At 44.0% G+C, this 24,357-nt stretch overlaps 1 protein-coding gene across 1 annotated transcript in view; it reads left to right on the top strand.

Moving 5' to 3' along the window:
* Positions 1–1,163: 1,163 nt before the first annotated feature.
* Positions 1,164–24,357, top strand: part of MYO3A (myosin IIIA) — a 128,874-nt gene continuing 105,680 nt past the window's right edge. Inside the window, exons 1-2 of the mRNA XM_015414286.1 lie at positions 1,164–1,331; positions 6,497–6,631. Coding sequence (XP_015269772.1) covers positions 1,164–1,331; positions 6,497–6,631 — 303 coding nt within the window. The remainder of the gene's footprint in view (positions 1,332–6,496; positions 6,632–24,357) is intronic.

The raw sequence follows: 24,357 nt of genomic DNA, 5'->3' as shown, positions 1-24,357 counted from the left end.
ATTGCATTATTTTATTACTGGGTCATTTTATTTGTAAACTGCCTCCAAGAGTGTTTTTGTTGATAGGCAGGATTAAAATCCTCCAGACACAAAGGTCAATTATTCAGCGCTTTATGGAGATTTGATAAGCACAGATTGACAGGGTTCCATCTGTGAGGTGCTCAAAATCAAAGATTGTGGCTGGAGAGGAAGACGAGTAGGGTGTAGGGCTGTCAGGACCAGGTTGAGAAATTCCTGGGGATCTTCGGGGTGAAGTCTTGAGGAGAGTGAGGTTTGGGGAGTGGAGGGACTTCAGTGGGGGATAATGCCATAGAGTCCACCTTGCAGGGCTATTTATGGGCAGGAACGCACAGGAACGGAGTTCCGGCTGGCTTCAGCTACAGCTAAAACCTCTGTGTGTGTGGCTACAGAGGGAAGTGATACCGGACCTCCTCTAAGAATGGTTCCGAATGCCCAACTCAGTCTTATGTACGACAGTGGGCGTGGCGTGAGAAATTTTCCCGTGTATACAGAGGGCGGATTGGCCAACGAATGCTCTTATTTCCCAGGAAGTGAGACAACACACTAGGTTTAATGAATAAATGTTGCCTGTTACTAAGCAGTTTTCAAGCATACGAAAAACAGATGCACACGCAGATTTATGCTAATGAGTTCCTGCTGGGCTTTTTCTACAAAAAAAGCCCTGCCACCTTCCCAAGCAGTTCAAATAAGTTCGAATCCCAGGAGCTCTCCAGCTACCACCTGGAGGTTGGTGTAGGGTTCTCAGCCTCCAGGTGGGGCCTTGTGATCGATCTGCAGGAATTACAACTGATCTGTAGACTAAGGGGATCAGTTTCCCTGGAGAAAATGGCTGTTCTGGACGTTGGACTCTATGGCATTATACCCAGCTGAGCTGAGGTCCCTCCCCTCCCAAATCTGACCTCCCCAGGCTGCACCCTCAAATCTCCAGGAATTTCCTAACTTGAAGTTGACAGTCCTGGGGTGGTGTGAGCGAGTAAGTCTGATTGTAATGGCCCATATTTGGTTCCGGTCTTTGTATGTGTGTTTTGAAAAATGAGTGTACAAGCACTGAGTGTGTGTACTTGCCTGCTGAGTTTTAACTTTTAATAATGATAGATTCAATGCATAATTTTTGGTTTTGTTTCTAGGGATTAATATTTGAGATGATGCCCTTAACTGGCAAAACAGTATCATTTGATAGCTTTCCCGATCCTTCGGATACCTGGGAAATAACTGAGACTATCGGCAAAGGAACGTATGGCAAAGTTTTTAAGGTATTCAACAAGAAAAATGGGAGCAAAGCAGCGGTCAAAATCTTGGATCCGGTTCACGTAAGCGACTTTAAGTTAATAGCCATGGCTGTTACAAAGTTTTCTTGCACTCTTATCAAAATAGGCACCCCAAACAAAAGGGGCAATATAAATTATTGTGTGTTAAATCAACTGCTGTGTAAGGTTCGGGTTTTGATGGGAGCATGAACACTGTTTTTATTTTAAAGGAAAGGTAAATTATATTCCCATATACTGATATCTCTAGAACTATGTTGGCTAACATAAGCACTAACTTCAAACATTCTAGTTGTTCTAATGAGTCACGATCATGTGGAGTCAGTAATCTTCATGTAAAGTATCAGGAAAGGGGGTGACACATTGGGGTTCCCCCAGATTAATGTGAAATCACAACATATTGGGCATTCATAAACATTTATGCAGTTTATATATGTATATATACATGCACATGGATTTTCATTATAATGCATTCTATATGAGGTTAAATATGAAAATTCAGATAGTTTACAATGTAGCCCTAAGCAGAGATATGCCTTCTAAGCTCATTGTCTTCAGCTGATACAGTACAGTGTAACTTGATGAGGACTGCACTGCTAGTCAAAGAATCAAAGCTTCTCTGGCACAGAATAAGGAGGTGTTTCTGACTACTATGGGTTAATGGGAGTACATTACTACTTTGTTTGCATGTTTGTATCAGCACAATCAAAAATATGGGTCAGAATTGGCATTAATAACGTCATAGGTTACCCTTGCTCGAAAGCCAGTTGAATCCAACTCCAGGGGGCCGTGCTCATCTCCGTTTCAAAGCCGAAGAGCCAGCGCTGTCCGAAGACGTTTCCATGGTCATGTGGCCGGCATGACTAAACACCAAGGTGCATGGAACACTGTTACCTCCCCACCAAAGTGGTACCTATTTATCTACTTGCAATTTCTTGCTTTGGAACTGCTAGGTTGGCAGGAGCTGGAGCCAGGGGTGGGAACTCACTCTGTCACACAGCATTAGGGTCTTGAACTGCTGAGCCACCGACCTTCTGGTCTGCAGCTCAGCATCTTAACCTCTGAGCCACTGCACAGTCATACAGTGTTCCTAAGACACTGTCTCTTCCCTTGTGCCTTATTACAGTTTCTCAGACCAAGTGTCTCTTTTTGTATTTCCTTTGATTGGGTTCAAGTTCACGTAAGAATGATTTCTTGTTGGCTGACCCACAACTATGGGACTTCCCTCTTCCTCAGAAAGTCTGACCCTGTAAAAAAAAATGGCGAGACCTTTTAATTGGGGTTGGCTTCTAGTGGCTTATGTCTTCATACATTTCTTTGTATTGTCTCTTGATGTACTGTTATATGGCCCTATTGCCTATTCCCACCCGTTTTCTTTCCTTTATCCAGTTACAGCCCCCCTTGTTGCTTGCTTACAAGAGCTTCAAGGTTCATGCATGTTATCCAACTGTGGGTGGTAGGCCTTGCTTAAACTGAGAGATGTAGCCGTGTTTGTCAGACTATGGCTGGGCTGATACCAGAAGTGCACAAAGCTGGTTCAGTATCTGATTGAATGGATTAATTTATGTTCATACATACTAATGGCATCTTTTTTTGTTATTTAAGAGTTTATTCCCTGCCAGCCAGTCCCCTGTGCATTCTGTTTATCTTTGCCAAACTGCTTGAAGCTTGCAGCACTCTGTATGATGGGAAAATATGTGGACAGAGCTTGCACTGTTCGCAAGGTCATATGTCCTTTAGGTGTGTTCTTTCTATGCTTTTCTATGGTCTGCTGGCTTTATATCACTTTAAAAGGTCAACAATTGACAAAATGTGGCATGACAACATCCTTCACTTGAGAGGGCTTGCAACATAGGAAAGCTCAAAACATTTGGTAGTATCTTCCCACTTGGTGTATGGAACACTGAGTTTCCCCAATTGCACCCCCTTCCGGTTTTTTCTAGGCTTGTAGGATCTGCACAAAGAAAGACGTGCACGGGTTGGGTGGGTTGGAGTGAGAAAGGAGCAGGGAGTGAAATCATTCACCCTCCTTCTGCAAGTGCAGCTCCACTGAGGAAGGGAGCCAAATTTGTCCCTGTGTTCGCCCCCCTTCCAGCTTGCTGACCCTCCCATAGATACTCCTCCAAGTGAATCCTATCAGAAGGGGCTGTGGGAATGGAGAAGACAACAGGAGAACTTCCACACATGGGCAGTATCCAGCCACCCACCATGAAGGGCTCCTTCTGGATGGATGATTTATCTTTCCAATTGCCGGTGCTTTGCAATATTGCAGTGTCTATCTGCTTCCAAAGAATTGGTCTCATTCCCCGTCCATTAATGGATCTTCTTGAATGTGTTGGTGATTCATAAATGCGAGATTATCATCTTCATGACATTAATTTAAATGCATCGAAACACCTCGTGGAGTTTCTCTACAGAGAGAGAGAGCATTCTGTTTTCTGTCTTTATGCTCTACATTCATCTAAATGATTTAATTATTTTCAGCTGTCTTATCAATGGGAAAACGTCAGGGAAGCTTCTTCTTGGTAACGGAGGAAAGCTGAGGTTCTGAGCCACCAGCCCAAACTGGAATAACGGAATGCCATTCCTAAACGGGCTTCCTGTTCTTTTCTGTGTGAGAGAGAAGTGTTTTGCATTCATAATTTAATGTGCACAGTTGCACGTGAAATATTGCTTTCTTAAGGAACACAAGCACCCTGGACCAAGGCTGGAGGCTATGGAAGGAAAGTGGCAGAAACAGAGTGCAGCAAACAGGCATTCAACAGCTCTATGGGCAGGCTAGAAACTGTTCACAAACTATACAACAGACTGTGATGCAGTGGTTTGGGTGCACAAACAAGAGTGCTGGCCCTGCTCCTGTTTCTCCTCTGATACCTTCCCATGGTCACCTGAAAACTGGCTGGGCAGACTGTTCATACTGTCCCATAATTTCCCTTCTCAGCCACTTTATTATGTCTGAGTTTTAACATTGAAGGGAACCTTTACCTTTACCTTTTATGCTATTGTATTGTCAGAATTTTATTCTGTCTGTAAGCCGCCCTGAGCCAGCCTATCTAACAAATAAATAAAAAAAATGTGGATGGGCAAGGGACCAAAATGAGCTGAAACAGTAAAAACGTGCTGATGGAAAGCAGAAAAAGAGATTTATACCTCGCCCTTCACTACCCAAAGGAGTCTCAGAGCGGTTTACAATCCCTTTCTCTTCCCCTCCCCACAACAGACACCCTGTGAGGTAGGTGAGGCTGAGAGAGCTCTCTCGAGAACTGCCCTTGAGAGAACAGCTCTGAAAGAACTTGTGGCTGACCCAAGGTCACACCAGCAGTTGCATGTAGAGGAGTGGGGAATCAAACCTGGTTCTCCCAGATTAGAGTCTGCGCTCTTAACCACTACACCAAACTGGCTGTCCAAACTGGCAAGGATCAAGAGCTTCTGCATGAGTGCTTCTGTAATGCCTTTATATTCATATTTTGTTATGTTCCAATTCAGATGTATCCCCCATGTTTGTGGGAACATCAGCAGGTGCAAGTGGAGGAGTGGGGAATCAAACCCGGTTCTCCCAGATTAGAGTCCGCACACTTAACCACTACACCAAACTGGCTCTCAAAGCTATTTTTCCCAACCTCTGGTGCCTATACCCAGCCAGTTCTTCTTCCATTCTCTCTGGCATTGCTGTAAAATCTCTATACATTTTTTAAAAAAAATCTGGTGTGGCTCCCTGAGAAGGGTAATGTCTGATGCCACCTGAGCAATAGTTTCTGCTTCAGTGTGACGCTGCATGTGATGCCCCCAATCTGTGGAAGCTGATTTGGCTGAAGAAGCTTTGCTCAAGGCTTCCTTCTACTGAAACGGAAGGAATCGTTAACGGCTGCAGAGGGAGCCCTTGCAATAAGCAACAAAGGCACTTGACTTGAAGCTCCATTTTCCTTCAGGAGTGCTAGGCTGGTGAGAGGCTGAAACACAAAGGATCAGGAGTATGGTCTCTGGGTATGTGTGTGCGTTTTCAAATAATTACCATCGCATGGTCTCTGTGTGTGCGTTTTCAAATAATTACCATCCGTTCGTGTTGTAATTGATAAAACAGTGAAATATTCACTGTGGGGCTTTTGATGAGAATGCCTTTCGAATTTGGCATCCAAATGACATCAAAGCAGACTGGGTAATATGTTGCCAAAGGCTTTCATGGCCGGAGTTCATTAGTTGTTGTAGATTTTCCGGGCTGTATGGCCATGGTCTTGGTATCGTAGTACCTGACTTTTTGCCAGCAGCTGTGACAGGCATCCTCAGAGGCATAACACAGAAAGATGGAGTATTTGACAGAGAGTACTCCATTGACACAGAGAGTACTCCATCTTTCTGTGTTATACCTCTGAGGATGCCAGTCACAACCAATACTCCCTTTAAGCTGTGGAGTCTTGTGAGCAAAAATTCTACTTTGTGAGCTACTGGCATTAAAGTTGTGAGCGAGCGATTTGGCTACTGCTTAAATCGGTTTGCTTTGGAGCCCTCCTTCCTGAGCTAAGACAAAAATGTGTGACCTGGAGGCTAAAAAAGTGTGAGCTAGCTCACACTCACTCAGCTTAGAGGGAACACTGGTCACAACTGCTGGCAAAACATCAGGTACTACAATGCCAAGACCATGGCCATACAGCCCGGAAAATCTACAACTAATAGACTGGGTAATGTCAGTGAGACGTTTCTGGTCAGAATAACTTGCAGTACAGAGTAAACAGACTCAATAATCTAGTTTTAGATGATTTTTTAAAAATTGCCTCCGTTCTGTTAAAGGCAGCCGCTGTAGAGACCCAAAGGAAAAAACCCACCGTACTTCTGCACTGATGTTGCAACTTATGCACTAATCACTAACTGGATTAAGCTTGGTTTTCTTTCAGCTGTCTTCCTCTCAAATACAAATCCTTCCTCCAGCATCCCTTTTCCAAGTATCTCCCATCAAAATTGTTGCTTCCCTTTTGGAAAGGGACCTCAAGTACCAGCACTGAATGTCTTCTCCTGTGCATTTTAGCTGTACAGCACATACATTATGACTGATTATAACTAAGCACACATTTTCTGAACCCTGCAACTTTTCTCATCCCCCACCCCATTATCTTTAGATTTTAGTTACTAAATAATCTTCAGAGGGTAAGAGGGGATTGTTTTCATAGATGTGATTTTTAACTTTCTGTTTGCTTGCTTTTGTTGTGTGACCCTAGGACATCGATGAGGAGATCGAGGCTGAATACAACATCTTGAAAGCGCTCTCTGACCATCCAAATGTAGTGAAGTTTTATGGGCTTTACTACAAAAAGGATCCGAAGGATGGGGATCAGCTCTGGCTGGTGCTGGAGGTGGGTGACTTTTCTTCTAGGCTGGGTTCTCCTCTCTTAGGTCTGTAGAGGACTGCTGGCTCTTCATAACCCAAGGCTATCTTTATGATCAGCCAAGACAAAGCTTTTAGCAGTACGTTTGAATGGCACAATCACACAGAAGGGTCTCTCTGAGTTTGGTCTTCCCATCTGTAAAATGTGCTTGAAGCTTTAATCTGGGATGATTTTCTAGAAGCGATGTTAAGACTTTGATGGGTATGAATGGTTGTCTCAACAATCTGTGCGTGCTGACGTGATTCAGGTTACTTTCAAAGCAGCCACCTGAATACTCTAATTCCAGTTCATCTAAGGCTACCTGAGTGCTTACCTTGGACAAGGGGGTGACCTGAATAACTTCCACCAGCAATTGTACATCTTAAAGGGACACCAGTCTAAGACAGAAGAGCAGAAACCTCAAAGGAATGGTGCAGTTGTTTGGGTCTTGATGCCTTTAGAGTCAGAGGGCTTCTTCTTGTAGATAGCTGAAACTGTGTCCTAGAAGAATTGTTTGAGATACTTCAACCCAAAGTGCTTTGGGCCCAAACATCTTACTGGTCGAGTATATATTTTAGCTTCAGAAGTTTGGTTTGTTATGTGTATTGGAACTTAGTAAAGTACTAGCACACCATGCAGAGAGAACAGTCCTAAGTGAATCTACTCAGAATCCTGTTCAAGTCAATTCAGTGATGTTTACTCCAAGGAAAGTGTCCTTAGAATTGTACAGACAGATTAATATCCGCAGCCCTACTGTCCTGCTTTACAGTGGGACATGCATCTGGCGCTAGCCTTCCTTTGTAGCCTCTACATTCCAGATAGTCTACCAGACACATATTAGGCTGCGGTTTCTGTTTCCTTTATCTTTTACCCAACCTACTTTGTATGTGTCCTGATATGCTGCTGCTTAGTCCTGAAGCAGCCTCACTTTCTTCTCCTTTAGGCCACCTAATTCTGTTTCAGATCTATCCAAGGCTGTGGTAAAAACATCTGACTTTCCCCTATTCCATAACTCTTTTTGGTAACATGGAAACGCAGCATTGTGGATTGGGTCCCCTTGCCATGAGCCCAAGTGTACCTGGGGTTGCCAGCCTCCAGGTGGGGCCTGGAGGTCTCTCAGAATTACAGATATCAATTCTCCTGAAGAAAATGACTGCTTTGGAGGGTGGGCTCTATGGCATTACACCTCATCCTCTGCAGGGCCCATCTCCAGATCTCTAAGGATTTCCCAACTCAGAATTGGCGATGGCAACACTAGGCACAACCCAGTGGTTTCAGTGGAAGACTTCATGAGACTGTTACATCGTTTTCAGTGGGGGAATGTGCCTTTTCTGCTAAACCCGAAGAGTTACTAGGAAGCAGGAAGAGTCCAGTCCAAGCGGGAAGAGTACAACAGGTGGAAGCAGGCTGAGATCTAAGCTTGGAGAGAGTCAACTTCACTGGAAGCACTCTAGGGTCTAGGGATTAAGCACATTCTATGTCCTTTTGCCCTGTTTAGATGGTGTTATGTATGTGGACCGCCTCCAGGGGTCCGCGGACAGGCCAGAGCTTGGATCCGAAAACAAAGGAAACTTTGGATCCTGGATTCCCCAGCCCCAACCAATAGCCACCTTGGCGGGACATTTAAACCCTCCAATGGGAGTGGGAGGGTTGCTGGTGGATATGTATATAGTTGGCCCTGTTGGCCGTTAGAGTTAGTCTTTGTCTATGTGAAGTACAATAAACGTGTGCTACAGCATGTCGTTGTCCGAGTCCTCCATGTGGCGAACCCAGTACTTTTCAGATAGTCACTGATTTCAAGCAGGCATATGAAATGGCGCAAAATCACCAGGCTTGCGGGGGGAAAAAGAAAGAATCCGAAATGCCCCATGTGTGGTGGCAACTCTAAATTCATCTGCAATTCCCTGTCCTCCTTTTGTCTGTCTGTGTAATAAGCTTGTGCAGGAATTGCATTGCTTCTACATTACATTTTCTACCAGACATATTATTGGCACTAGTTAAGGGGTGCTACTATCATCACTTAGCATTTAAGGTGATGCACATTGGGACAAAAAACCCGCTATTTTAAGCACATGCTAAAGGGCTCTGAACTTGCTGAGGCTGTGATGGTCATTGAAGATAGCTCAATGGAAAAGTCAACCTAGTGTGCTGCAGCAGAGAGAAAGGCAAAGTCTATCCTGGGGATTATTAGGACTGGGATTTAAAATAAGACAACCTGTTTTTTAATGCCCCTGTATAGATCTGTCATGCAGCCTTATTTGTAATCGTGTGTACAGTTCTGGCCACCTTATCTCAGTAAGGACCTTGCAGAGCTAGAAAAAAAATACAGAAGAGGGCAAAGAAAGGGTTGGAGCCTGTTTGGGATTTTTCAGTCTAGAGATGAGATGACTGGGGGGGGGGATGTGGTGTAGAGCAGGGTAGCCAACTCTGGGTCAGGAGGGAGGGGACCCCTCTGCTTCACCCAGGAACTGATCTATGTCACCTGGAGATCAGTTGTAATTCCAGGAGATCTCTATGTCCTACCCGGGGACTGGAAACTTTATGACAGAGGTTCATAAAATTATGCATGCAATAGAGAAAACTGGATAGAGAGAGCTTTTTCTTCTTCTCCTGTAATACTAGAACTTAGGGGGATACAGTGGAAGATGATGAGCACTAGATTTGGATGGACAAAAGGAAATACTTCTTTTATCAAGCCGAAGGATACTCAACAAATGAACAAATGAATGCCAGAGAATGTAGTCACGGCTGCAAGCACAGACAAACTTAAAAGGGGGTTATATGAATTCATGGATAGGTCTGTCAGTGGCTACTATTAGGAATGGTGGCTAGCCATGGTGAGTAAGAGTGCCTCTGTATTCTCATGAGGATGCAAACCTCTGAATAGCAGTGCCAGGAGGCAACAGCAGGAGAACACCTCAGCATCTGTTCCCCAGTTGTTGGACCTCCAGAGGAGCCGATGAGGTCACTGTGTCAGGCAGAATGCTGGACTAGAAAGACCACTGGTCTGATCCAGCTGGGCTCTTCTAATGTTCTTAAAATAGCACTTTATCTGGGGCACAATCAGCAGAAGTTCTCTCATACAAGCTCAGTTTATAGGAATGGAAGCTCTGACATGAACTGTGTTGTGCACTCGTTTTGGGCAAAGTCTCTTCAATATGTATTTGAGTCTGAAAAGGAACTGCTGGTTTCTATTGTTTCCTTACTAGAATGAAATAGGGGAATGTATGATGATTCATCTTTGAAGTTTGGCTATGCTGCCCTGAAAGTGTCGCACTTTGAATTCTTCCTTGAAGCTCCCCTTGAAGTTAATTAAAAATGCTAATTGTAAACGGCTAATCCCAAAGCATAATTATCATGGAGGATTATTGTGATCCAGTCGGCAGTAGTGTTTGCTAATTTAAAGCCCGCCTGAAGTGATACTAAGTTATATTACTTGGCAATGATCTTTTAAAAGTTAATATCAAGCGCTGGCATTTCATTCATATGAATTCTGCAGGAAAGATGTATAAATATTTAAATGAACTGTAAACGTCCTCAGTAGGTTTGTCTTTATCGTCTTGTGAGCTTTGCTGTATAAAAGGAAATGAACTGAATGTTTGGTAAGGAATTAACAATAGGTTACGATATACTATTTGGTATGTGGGACCCCGAAGATGAATCTGCCAGGAGGGTGAATCTCACAAGCCAGTTACGAATCCGGCAAGTCTATTGTTAGTGTTCCATTTTCTAAACCTCATGGCTGTAAAGAGGGGGGCAAAGTCAAATGAACTGAAGTGCTGTCCTAAGTAGAATTATGGCCTCCTAAGGTCATTGACTTTGGTGGACTTAAAAGGATGCAACTCTACTTATGTTGGCAGTGCAGGACTCTCAGTAATGTGGCATTTTTTACGCTGGGAGTTTAAGGACACTTTGACTGCTATCCTAAACATACTTAGGTAAAGGTAAAGGTTTCCCTTGCTCAAAAGCCAGTCAAATCCGACTCTAGGGTTGCGGTGCTCATCTCCATTTCCAAGCCGAAGAGCCAGCGCTGTCCGAAGATGTTTCCGTGGTCATGTGGCCGGCATGACGGCGCCAAGACGCACAGAACACTTACATTCCCACCAAAGTGGTACCTATTTATCTACTTGCAATTTCTTGCTTTTGAACTGCTAGGTTGGCAGGACCTGGAACCAGAGATGGGAGCTCACTCAGTCATGCGGCACTCGGGTCTTGAACTGCTGAGCTACTGACCTTCCAGCCTGCAGTTCAGCATCTTAACCACCATACTTACTAGGGAAGAAGTCCCAGTCAACTCAGTGTGGTTTACTTCAGGGTACATGTACTTAAGATTGCACTGTTTTGAGTAGGAAAGGGGAAAGGGTTTATTGTGCTGTGTTCTGTTCAATTAGTCTTTGACAACGGGAGAATACAGAAGAACAGACTTCCCATGTTTGCTTGCTTCTTAAATGTGGGCTAAAGTGCTGCAGTACAGATGACTGTGGCTTGCTTTGTAATACTCTTTAGCTGCTGTTGCTCCATCCTTAGTTACAGACTTCTTCTGTTGCTATGGAGTGAAGCCGTGGGTTCTACCTGTCCTTCCACATGCACTACTGTAGTACTGTCCCTGCCTCCCAGTTGGTTGTGTATGGGGAGTGGTTTCTAGTTTAAACAGTACCCTCTTTGTGTGTGCGCGCGCAAGATACTCTGCAAGATTAAAAAAAGGGAAAAAATCCCCCAAAGATTTTATAGATTACAATAAAAATTAATTTTATATACATATTACCAACACAAACAAACATAACTTCACAGATATCAGGGTATAGTTTCTCAGTTAAAAAAACCAAAACACACCCCATGATTTTTTAAAAGCCTGCAAACATATATATCTCAGCCTGGTCAGAAAATGCTTTTCTTTATTTAAAATCTAGTGTATTGCCAATTTCCCCCCTCATTTTCTCTCAAAACTTGATAAGTCTTGTTACTTTGTTCATATATATACTTTCTTGTGAGTTTCCTTCCCTGTACTAGTTTAACATCCCAATTTCGATGCCTCCGATAATGGGCAAGTACAATATAGACAAAAAGAGCTTTTACTTGAAACTACTTTGTGAATGATGACAAAATAGTGTTATTTATTTATTTAATATGCTACCCTGCCCCAAGAATGGGCTTGGGCGGCTCACAACATAAAATCGACAGACAATAAAAACAATAAAACAATATGTTGTCGAAGGCTTTCATGGTCGGAGTTCATTACCTGTTGTAGATTTTCTGGGTTGTATGGCCATGGTCTTGGCATTGTAGGACCTGACATTTCACCAGTAGCTGTGACTGGCATCCTCAGAGGTATAATACAGAAAGACGGAGGCTCTACATCTGACAATAGCACTACAGATAAGATTAGAATTTCAACAGCCAGTCCACATGCAAAAGAACCTCCTCAGGAAACAGGAAACCTCATCAGGAAACAATCCATATGCAAAACAGCCTCCTCAGGAAACAGGCAATCCATATACAAAAGAACCTCCTCAGGAAAGCTCCTCCATTAGCATGTTTTCACAGCCTGGGGAACTCCTACAAGATAATGACTCAGCCCTACCCCACCTTCCTGAGTAGATATAAATTACCTGCCTACCATTTTTCTTCTCACCTTGACACAGAGAGTACTCTGTCTTTCTGTGTTATACCTCTGAGGATGCCAGTCACAGCTACTGGCAAAACGTCAGGTCCTACAATGCCAAGACCACAGCCATACAACCCGGAAAATCTACAACAGCTAATAAAACAATAAATAGCAATATCAGGTAAAATCGAACCCATGCTCTATTGCTCTATAATACAGTTACCCCCCTTATTTTCCCCCCTTTTCGATGCCCCCATAGTACCCAGAACAACAGGGCTTTGGAAATGGGTCATGAACAGTGCCCATGGACAGGGCAGGGGGACCAGAATCGCTGAACGCCCGCTGCCTCAATCAGCAATTATAACTATAGAACAATTGTTTCTGTAAACATCAATGATGCTGAAAACAGAGCAGCTACGAGGTCTATTTTATTTGGCTATATGCTCTGTTAATGCAGTATAATACATTGCCTTTCAAAAGAAGCCATGCCCAGGAAGTAAATAGGCTTGGTAATAAGAGCCCATTTAGACTCTTTAGACCAGAGTATCTCTTTTTCTGTGCTCTCCTTTTCTAATTGCTCCTTTCAGTCCCAGCCCTGCCTTCTGTGATCTATTATAGCTCTAAATCAACCTTGATTTTGCCATTTGTGATCATCATGCTCCACAATGCCTCTTTTTGCTTCCCAATTACAGTAATTTTGCTCTTTTAAATTATGTCCTTTTCTCTCTGCAGGATCAAAGATTTGTGACTACGAGTGGGTTTTTAGTCCACTGTGATCTGGTAAATACACTTTTTTGGGGGAGGGGAGAATTATATATTACCCTTTTCCTTGGGCGGCATAAATTATTGTCCCCACCACTACAGAGAACAAAAATCAGTTTCTTTAACAGCTTGCTTTCATAAATTGGTAGGAAAGCAACAGCTCGATAGAAGTTCAAGTGTGCTTTGTGAAATACAGATTGTGAATTGAGCAACTGAGTTATTCTTGCTAAGTGCAAAGTTCTGAAATTTTGTGTATCTGAGTACCCGTAATATTACACTGAGGCCTCAGCATGGCAACTTTCCCCCCCTAACTCCCCTTTGCAGTAATTTTTTTAAAGGCGCAGCTGTCATTTATGTGCATATTTCCCACAAGCAGGTTTTAGAGCTCTAAGACTGAAATGAAGACTGAATAAAATAATAATCCTGCCAAAAAAGAGAAAGAAATGGCACACAGTTTTGTCACCATGCGACTGTCAGCTCAAGACAAGCAAAGTGGCTGAGGGCGACTGATCCACTTTTCTGTTTATCCTCCCAGCTAATGTGGGATGCCAGCAGATGGCTCTCCTGAAATCCTAATCTTCTCATTGAGCTACATACACATTAGATAGGTCCAATCCAGCCACTCACATTCTGTCTTTAAATACGCCCCAGTCCAACCGTGCAGCTGGATTACAGACACTGGAGGGATCCTCCCCCTCCCCCAGATGTGCAGATATTTTATATGGCGTCTGATCATTTGTCTGTCAAGGTCAGTATTGTCTGCTTTGACCAGCTGTGACTCTCCAGACTCTTAGATAGAAATCTTTCATGTCACCTCATCCTCATCAGTCCTGGAGGGGCTGAAGTGGGGACCTTTTGCATGCAAAACAGATGCTTTTCCACGCTCAGCCCAGGACCCATAATATTTGTCTCAGCATTTTATGCTGGGTGCTTGTTATGGCAAACATATGTGCCTGAACTCTGAGATAAGGGATAGCAGCTGGGATCAAAATGGTTATACAATGAGACTTTTGTGTTTTCAGTGCACTCAGAATGCTTTGCAGATTTATTAAATTTTATTTATTATTACATTTATATCCCACCCTCCCCGCAAGCAGGCTTTATGCAAAGTTATTATGTCTAAGAAGTTAAAATATGTATTCCATAGGGCTGTAAGATGGAAGGATGGCTTTCCACACTAAAGTAGCCAGCATCAAGATGGTTATTTAACTGAGCCTATTGCCCAACATCATTTGTCCCCCTTTGGTCCCAGGAGGAAACAGAAGAGGCATCTGGAGCCAGTTGAGCCATTTCTTTAATTCTTTCAGATTAGCCAGCCATGATAGGGCTTAATGGAGCATGAAATAATCATTCTCTCCTCCCTTCTGTGGGTGGAGGGTCGAGTCTAGGCTAAATTTTTCATGAATAGAAAGAGTACGGTAATCTCCTCCGTCCCCATGATTTGCCTTTTAAGCTATTCTTGAGTCCCCTGTCTCCCCTGAGCATTATTTTGGGGGTATCAGTGGGCTGCAGTGGGAGGAGGGAGGCAGGAACATTCTATTCCATTGACAGAAGTACCTTGTGTGTAGGGTTGCCAACTTCAAGGAAGAAAAATCCCTGGGCACTTTGAGGGCATTGCTTGGGGAGAATAGGGTTTGGGAAGCAGAGAGACCTCAGCGGGGTATAGTGCCATTTATTCTGCCTTACAAAGCTGCTGTGTTCCACAGGGGAGCTATTTTGTGTCACCTGGGGATCAGTTAGAATTCTGGGAGATTGCCTAGCCCCACCTGGAGTTTGGCACTCCCTGCTTGCGTGAGTGGAACATGTAGTTTAGATCCAGCCTGCGGTGTGCCTGTGCACAGAGAAATGGACATAGAACACTTGGGGGAGAGAATCTTGCCCAGGGTCCCTCAGCTCTGGATCCAGCATGGATGCAGCTCTGAATTATTGGCTAGCTGAGAAATGCTGCACATGCATCGCTAACAGATTGGGGTGAATAGAAATGTGTCACCTGTGCTGTAGATGAGCAATGAGTAAAAGCTGCAAGATGAGCTGGCTGATTTTGATGATGAGGCTGCAATTTAAAATGACATTTCACGCATCAGAAGCAAGTGCTCCATTATCAATCTATTGTAAAAAAAAAAAAAACCTCTGTGCACTTCTCAATTAGCCCACTGCTGAGCCCTGTTAGACAGGCAAAGGGAGGTGTAGATGAGAAGTGACCCTTGGAGTGATCATTTTTCTTGATTGTTGGAGGAACAGGAAGAACAAGTGCTTTGAGTTGGACATAAGGTGACCATGGACAGCCATTTACCAAGTAGTAATTTACTGCAGCGGGCACATGAACCAGTCACCCATAGTGTCAGTTTCTGGACACCTTGGATGGTTGACTCTACAGACCCAACCCATCAGGAGAGAACCTAAGGAATCCTGTCCTCCACCAACCCCTATCAGAGGGCTTTTCTGCACTCTTATTTCTGTCTCTTGCATGCCCGTATTGCATCAGTCCCGGGTGATAAGTTGGAGATACAACAATGTAATATCAAAGCAACTGCTAGAGGGAGCAAAACAAATAGAGAAAAGAATAAACAAACAATGCAAGGGGGCTCACAAGTGGCAAAATTAAAAGTTTGCAAAGCACCACGAGAAAGCACATTGTAGCCTACCCAGAGAAATACTACTTTCTTCTTGGGTCTACGCTTTCAGCATCTTCAAGTTATGAATCAGAATCTATAAGGTTGGGGTTTTTTAAAATAAGGTCAGCTGAAGATGCCCTTGTGACTCTGTGCTTAATCAAGGAGAGGTGAAGGTGTTATTGAGTGTGGCTCCAGAACTATGCACTTCCATGGAAACTTTGTGGGCTCGAAACACAGCACTTTTCAGAAACAAATGGCATTTCTACTAGGCTGAATTTCAGAGATGGGGGTTAAACTGAATATTTATTTACTTACAAAGTTATATCCCTCCTTTCTGCCCATTCAGGGCCACCAAGGTAGATAAGTATTAAAACAGAGCATTATGAACAGGTAATAAAACCAGTTAAAACCAAAGCTAAAATGCATATGTACAGAGGCAGTCCTTAAAACCTAGGGCAGGAAGAAGGAGCCACTGAGGAAATGACAGAAAAGGCAAGGAAAAGATAGGGTTGTGATATATACATTGTTTGTGTTTTACTGTTAGGGTTTTCCGTTATTGTGAAGTTTAATGATCACTAGGCATAGATAAGGAATTTATATGGGGGAAAGGGATATTATTTTGCCCCCTTTGTGAATAGATGTGGAAAATCTGTTCTAGAACTGTACTGCTTTAGACTGCATGAGGCAACTCATATGACAAAATATTATATAAATAGTAAGGTTTTGAACAGCCAGCCTTCCTATGTAGCAACAATAGCGACCTTTCAAAGGAGAACTAGACCCTCTGTAGTCAGTTTGCAGGTAAGAAGCAATGGCAACAAGGCTGGAGGTGTCTTATATAATTTTAGTACTTGACTACAGAAAATGGCTATTAGTGTTTAAAGTTACCTGTTACTCGCTACCCCCAATTTAAGTATTTTGCCATTTTGACACTCATAGTAGCTATAGGAGGTGTTAAGTTAGAAACTTACTTGCTCCCTCCTGGTTCCAGAGTAACATTGCAACCAAAATTCACATCTGTAGAGACAGATCTGGCTCCCAGTATCATAGCCAGCTGAATCTTGGATATCCTAGAAAAAGTCGTTCTGACCAAGTTCCTCAAACACTCAGCTTTACCAGTGAAATAGGGCACATTGCCCTCCCTATTTATACACTGAAGAATTCAGGTGCATTCTAGGAAATTATAAGTACAACAGGGCCTCTAAATAGCACTCTGTGGTTTCCTGTAGTAAAACAATGCTGCTCCTCACTCAAAAATAGACTGACTGCATGCTGTGTATTATCGGATTGTCTTGTTAATACCTCCTCATTTGAGTCCCTATTTTGTTATATTTCCCTATGACAACTAGCAGTATTATTTTGGAAAGTAACCATTGAAAAAGCCTGTGTATTTTTAATAGACTGTGATCTTACATGAACTTGGAACATCATGGAACTTTATTTCTGGGAAATATGTTTAGGTTTTTGGTAGACAGTTTACCTCAGAAAGGAGGGCTTTTTAGAGAAATGGTGAAAGATGGTAAAAGATAATGAGGAAAAAGTTGTAAAGAGCCTATGTAGGGCAGTTTTTTTATTTAAAAATGGGTTGGATCAAACCCAACATTTTAGCTGGTGGGAAAGGAAGGAGGGATCACCTTTAACTGCCCAAAACAGCTATGTAGAGAATCGTGGGGCCTATATTTACGAAAAACCATGTGGAACGGGGGCTGTAGTAGTGAAAGGAGTTGGGTGAGTGAAAAAGCTGGCTGGATGCAGTCCTAGGAATAGAAGTGGTGCATTGTTGTAGTTTGAGTTTCCAACCTTAGCTCCCAAAGGTATCTGGTTGCACCGGGAAGAATTTAGTCCAAGAACGATCAACTTATCTCAAGAAAATCAAAGCTGTTCCAGTTCAGCACTGGTATTAGGTGAGCTGAAGAGGCAGAAGTGATGTACAGAGCATGAAGGGTTGTGGGAGAAGTAAAGGCAGATGGCACACATGAGAACTAAGAGAAGGATTCAATGAGGACAGAACAACTTTCCTTCTACTTCATATAAACCCAAGACCTTATGTATAGTCCAAATGGGCAGCTGTAGCAGCAAAGTAAAATGACCCCAGTGGCACCTTAAAGACTAACAAAACTTATTTCCATTTAAGCTTTTGTGAGTCTGAGCTTGCTTCCTTCTATATGTATAAAAGAAAGTCCCCTCACTGTAAAATCAATGCCCAGGCCAAACCGCTAGACCTAGAGACATCAAATTCAGGGAGAGCACCCCTACCATGGCGTAGGTGCCCTCTAAGAAGGGATTTTTAGAAATTCGACCCCTAAGTGTGTCAAAAGGGGGGAAATGTGCTCCCCCATTGATTCCTATGTGGCTCCCAGGCCTGCACCCCCCACTCTCTGATTGGTCAGCTGCAGAGCAGTGTTCTGAGGTCAACAACAACAACAACATAAGGGATTGCAGAGAGCTAATTACAGTTGAGAAAATCAGGAGTGGCCAACAACCACCTGTGAGGTGAAGCAAAGCTGCTGGCCCAGCCTCTCTGATGGCTTCCAACACACTCCCCCCACCTCCTCCACCTAACAGGCAGTTGTTGGTCAGGTGTAGCCCCACCTCCACAGTGGCTTCTAATACTCCTCCCCCCTCCCTGTCTGTCAGGTGTAGGAGAGGAGGTGGGATGCTTACAGCCGCCAGGGCCCCCCAAAGAATTATTCCTTTATTCATCCTGCCAGCCCTGCCTCCACAGTGGCTTCTAATACTCCCCCCTCCCTGTCCTACACAGGACAGGCAGCTGCCTGTCAGGTGTAAGAGAGGAGGTGGGATGCTTACAGCTGCCGGGGAGGTTTGCTCAGCAGGATTGCCTTAGCACTGCTGCTGGCCCAGCCTCCCCGATGCCTTTAAATACAACCCCAACACACACCAGACAGGCCGGTGTCTGTCAGGTGTAGGAGCAGGGCCAGGGTATGAATGTTTATGGCAGGTAGTAAAGGACATCTCTAGGAGCCATTTCAATGCGTGCCTCCCTCATGAACCTGAAGAAATGTCCTCCACATCACCACTCCCTCACACCAATTCACACCTCTCACCTCTCACTGCCCTCAGGAAAGCTCCTGGCAAATGTCGAGCCAGATACACCAACGCTACAGGAGAAGGCAATTTAGGAATGCGGCAAAGACATTTGCACATAGTACTCCTGCAGTGCACTGAGCTGCACAGGCCAAGTACCAGCAAGATCACCCTGAGGTGTTCAGAACAACACAGTCTCCATATGAGCAAAACAACTGAGGGCAGAACCACCAATATGGTCTACAGAGAGGTCCTTCAGTAGAGAAAAAGAAGTACGCATGTCTCACTTCATTTCTTACACTACAATCTTCTCCATTAGAATTCCTACAACAAATGTTACATTTCAGACTTCACATCATCAGTATTATAACTGGATTTACGGAACTTAAAATACCGTAGCGAAGCACGGGTATCAGGCTAGTAGATGTATAAGAGTGTAAATCCATCAGGCCTGGATTATATAATTAACATAAGGGTGCAACTGATGTTACAAAGATCGGTTCAAAGCAAAAGCCAATTCAAAGAGTACTCCATTTACTTATCATGGGTATGAAACCCCCCCCCCCCAACCGTATGTAATGGTTGAGGGAATTCTGTTTCACTGTATCTGAAGAAATGTGCTTGCACACCAAAGCTTATACCTTGAATAAAACTTTGTTGGTCTTGAAGGTGCCACTGGACTCAGACTTTGTTCTCCTCCCACCTGTTGTTGATCAAAATTAAAAACCTAATACAGAATGAAATGAGGAAAGCAGGCACAATATGCAAGAAATTAGCACATATCATGAGTAGGAAATGACAGGTACCAGGCTATGATATTTTATTAAACTTTTTGAGTAATGCTAATTCAGCTACTTAAATAATGTGCCTTGTCTGAAGTGGTACAGATTTCAGAATGTGGATTGTGTTAATGAATTTTCCTTCATTTAAAAAAAACACCCCCTTTGGAAAGCAGTCCAGTCACGTGTTCATTGAGTTCAGTGGTTCTGAGATTAGCATTGCGACACAAATGTATCTACTTCAGTGGCATACACAATTTCGTTGTGATGTTTTAATATGCAAATCAGAGCTGTGGCCCAGAACTTGTACCATATACGAGGCTTATAGCATTATTTTTGTTTCCCTCTGCTTCTCAATTTAATTTTTTTCTACCCATGCTAAAGTTATATGTAATTTTTGCCCAGTGGGTTCATTGGAGGGAGGGGGAGGGGAAGTCCTTATTTATCCGTTGATCTCTGACTGCGAACATAGTCCAGGTGAAAGGAGCTTTGACACAATTAGTAAAATTAGACAATGGGAAAAGAACAATTATATTGGAGGAGACACTTTGCCCAGGAGGTTTTCCTTGAGCTGTGAAGAAAATGGAACAAGGTTAATACGATCGGGGGGGGGGGGGGGGTGTTGTTCCCAAAGTTCAGAAACCAGCACATTTATATATGTCCTTCCTAATCCAGTTTTCTAGCAAATATTTTAATATCCCTTTTTAGCAACATATCTTCTGCTGCCGCTGTCTCCATTTTGTCAAAAATAAACGAGCGCAGCCTGCTTGCTAGGAATAAATGCACTAACAGGAGACAGAACAACTTTGGGTCTCATTTTGCACAGGCCTGATTATAGTCAAGTTATCTTTCCCAAGCATAACTATTGCTATACTTTGCCTGACAGTTCCAGCTCAGGAACATGGTTTTTTGCTTCAGCACAAAAATTGGTTAAGGTGACAATTCCCTTGTATATTTAAAAGGCCTATTTACAAGATGTTTTTAGAAAGTTCCCAATCTGGAGAAAGAGTATTAGTTACATTCTTTTGTACATTTAACAAACCTGTTGGAATATCAGCGTAGAGAGCTTAATTCACGTGGTCTTAACAAACAACAGCATTGTCCATTAGTTTGATCAAACAAACTTGCATCATTTATATTCTGTCTAATTGTGTCCTTTAGGAGTTAACAGCTCTGAAAGGAGGATGTCTATCAATAGCTACTAGCCATGGTGACTATGGGAAACCTCCACACTCAGGAGGCAACATCAGGGGAAGACCTTGGCCTCTATGCCCTGTTGTTGGTCCTCCAGAGGAACTGGTTGGCCACTGTGTGAAGGATGTTGATACAATGTGTAATCACTTCATGATGTTTATTCTTTTCCACAGCAAGACGTCAACAGACGGTTAATGAAGGACAAACTTCCCCAGAGCTACCGTTCGTTTCGAACTCTCTTTTTCAAACAACGGTCTCAGTTCCAAATGCAGAATTTCAAAAGCTCTTGGCAACAGAATGAATAAGTCGAGCTTTTGAAATTCTGCATTGAACTGGAAAGAGTTGTTACTAAAGGTCTCGTGATGTATGGATTTGGAACTGAGACCGTTGTTTGAAAAAGAGAGTTCGAAACGAACGGTAGCTCTGGGGAAGTTCGTCCTTCATTAACCGTCTGTTGACGTCCTGCTGTGGAAAAGAATAAACATCATGAAGTGATTACACATTGTATCAACATCCTTCATTATATGCACTGTTGCAGTATTTGTTTTTTGTACTGATATTGTCATACTGCTGCCCCTTGTACTTTTCTATGGCCACTGTGTGAGACAGGATGCTGGACTAGATGGACCATTGGTCTGATCTGGCAAGACTTTTCATATGTTCTTATGTCCTTGGTTTTTCAGGATTTGACCAAAGGTAGAGCTTGCCTGTTTTTGTTTTAATTAGCTCAGGAAAGGCCACATCATAAGCCAGTCTTTTTGGGTCTGATGGATTCTTGGGCCATCTAGGTTTTTAAAAACCTATTGTACCAGTGTTGTCTATGTATTTAGTAGCAGGGATTGGACAATTCAGAAATGTAATAAATAATAATGAGAGTTACAGCACATCTCCTTTGAAGATCCTAAGTGTGCTAACAGTGAACAGAGCAGCTTTTGGTCTAGTTTATTCTTGCACAGTCATGACTGTAGTGAAGTTCATCTGACAAAGGGGACTCTGAACCACAGTTTTTAAGGTGCTTCAAGATGCTCTGTTTCACTGCAGCAAACTGGTATGGCCTACTCTTCTGAGGTTTTTCATTTGCTTGCACGTATTGCTAAACAAAACAGGGAGCAGAACCCAATAGTGGCTGCGGTCACACGGAACATTAGCCACGCTACAGAGACGGAAGATAGGCGGATTTTCCGTGTGCGATCTCACTGGCACATCTGGGAAGCGTAGTGCTCCCGTGGGTCACCCGAGGCTTCCCGTCGAATACACGCAGCAAAAAACTAGTACCTCGGAGGTACTAGTTTCCGGAAACCACGGGGCAAGGGCGGGTGTCTGATCGCGTTTCCGGTGGCATCCGGCGCCCGCCCATGTCCCCTCGCAAAAAGCTTTTTTTCCCTCAAGTCTCCATGGATGCACACAAGCACCCAATGGAGCATGCACATACTTCAATGTACAGGGGAAAAAAACGTTTGCCCTGGAGGAAGGCGAAGAGGCGACTGCTTGTCCAACCGTCCCCAGGAGCCTCACAGAAGGCAGCTCAGAGTCGCCCAGAGCGGCAACCCCCCCCTCCGGGGGACCTGCCTTTCGGTTTCATTGTCAGGACTCAAGCTCCCTTTTCCCCGCCCCTTGGCCACGTCCCTTTCTCCCTTCTCCTCCCACCGAGTGCCCTTCGGGGACATGTAGTCCATTTCAGCCGCTTCTTTGCCGCATGGTCGTGTGATCGGCACCTTCCCCCTATACACGGGACCTTTACGGGACCTCCAGGAGACGTCTGCTCGCGCAACCGCACATTATTTTGCCCCGGGGCTAACAGCTATGCTCCCCCCCCCCACATTTTCCTGCCTGTGTGACCGGAACCACTATATACTTCTTTTGATTTGTATGAAAGCTCATATGAAGAAGCTGGACCAAAAATTTAGCACCTGCCTGGTTACAGGCAGGGCACTAAAATAAGTAATTGGGAATGCCTGATTCAGCACCCTCCATGCAAATCTGAAATGTCTATCCTGAAATGCCTGGAACCTTAGTTGTATGACAGCTCTCAGATCTGGAGACTTGTGGAGGTCTGCTAAATGGCACATCTAATGAGTTTATGCTGGGGAAGAGCTTTTAGAGCAGGACAGCCGATCAGTCTTGTATGAGTGAAGGGCAGCTCTGCTCGGTAGTGTGGCTGAGTGATTTAGCTCTACCTCTGAGAGAGAATGGAGTACCCGACTGTGAGGCTGGTATCTGGCAATGAGCAGCCCTTGTACCATTTAGTCTGACTCTTGGGGAAGGGCAGGCTGGTGTGGATAGAATCCTGTGTGTATGAGGATCCAACCTGGTGGCTAGTCAGTAAAAGCCTGTTTATGTCTGAAAGCATTAAAGAAAATTTAAATTACTCTCTGAAGCCATAACAAGCTTAAATTTATGTGCCTCTTCTCTGACCAACTTGTAAATAAATAATTTTTCTGTGTTGTTTATATACAACTCCTGTGTCAGTGATCTCTGTATACTATTTACTTACCATAAAACTTACCTCATGGCATCGAACCCAAAGACTTCACACTTGCTACTTTCAGAACACTTGGTAACTGTGGGGAAAGTTTATAGTTTAAGACAAACCTAGTTCCCCAAAAATCACATGAAGTTGTGTGGGTCCCCTCAGTTGATAGGAAATGCCTATCACAGCCCTTCAGGGCAACTCATTGGCTGCTGTGTGAGAGAGGTGCAGGATTAGATGGACCACTGGACTGTTCTTATCTATGTGTTGAGCATGCATGCATATTTTGCTGTAGCTTCAGGAATTAGAAAGCTATGATGGCTGCAGTTTCTCTTCATGTCGATGAAGTGGGTATTTCCAGCGAAGTACACGTATGTGTAAGAAGAAGAAGAAGAAGAGATTGGATTTATACCCTGCCCTTCACTACCCAAAGGTGTCTCAGAGCAGTTTACAAACTCCCTTCCCCTCCCCACAACAGATGCCCTGTGAGGTAGGTGGGGCTGAGAGAACTCTAACAGAAACTGCTCTGTTTCAAGAACAGCTGTGCCAGAATTATGGCTTGCCCAAGGTAGGGCTGCCAAGTCCCCCTGGGGGGCGGATTTCCCCCCGCTTTGGAGGCCCGATTTCTGCCCCCGCAGAATCGGGCCCCGGGGAAAACCCCACCCCCACGTGCACGTCACAGGGAAGTGATGTCATGACGCCGGGCACGCTGGGGGCGGAGCCACAGCGTCATGACGTCACTTCCCTGTGATGTGCATGCAGCGCATGCACGCTCCGGGAGCGACCCCAGAGTCCCCTGCCGGCGAGGTAAGTCCGATTTGGCAACCCTAGCCCAAGGTCGTCCAGCCAGGTGCAAGTGGAGGAGTGAGGAATCAAACCCGGTTCTCCCAGATTAGAGTCCATGCACTTAACCACTACACCTAACTACATCATTCCTATGTGATCATCATACTGTGCTCAAGTAATTTCTACAAGGATCTAGTGCCTGTGAAGGAGATTTTGTAATGTGTGAAGAGTGCAATCATTCATAGACAAAATAATTTGGGATGCTGTTGAAAACCACCCCACAACTGTTCTCAGGTCACTTATTCTGGAGAAGACTGAAAGAACAGTCCTAAGCCAGTCTCCTCAGAATCCTTCCTGGGTCCTTTCAATAGGGCTTACTCCCAGGGTAGTGTTCTTAGGGTAGCACTGTCGGTGATGTTAATAGTGTTTCTGCTATGTGTGGGACTTGACATTTACAC

The sequence above is a fragment of the Gekko japonicus genome, unplaced genomic scaffold (assembly GCF_001447785.1).
Source record: "Gekko japonicus isolate JY-2015 unplaced genomic scaffold, Gekko_japonicus_V1.1 scaffold80, whole genome shotgun sequence".
Taxonomy (NCBI): Eukaryota; Metazoa; Chordata; class Lepidosauria; order Squamata; family Gekkonidae; genus Gekko; species Gekko japonicus.
The sequence above is the reverse complement of the archived record's forward strand: the minus strand, read 5'-3'. Positions and strand labels throughout refer to the sequence as shown.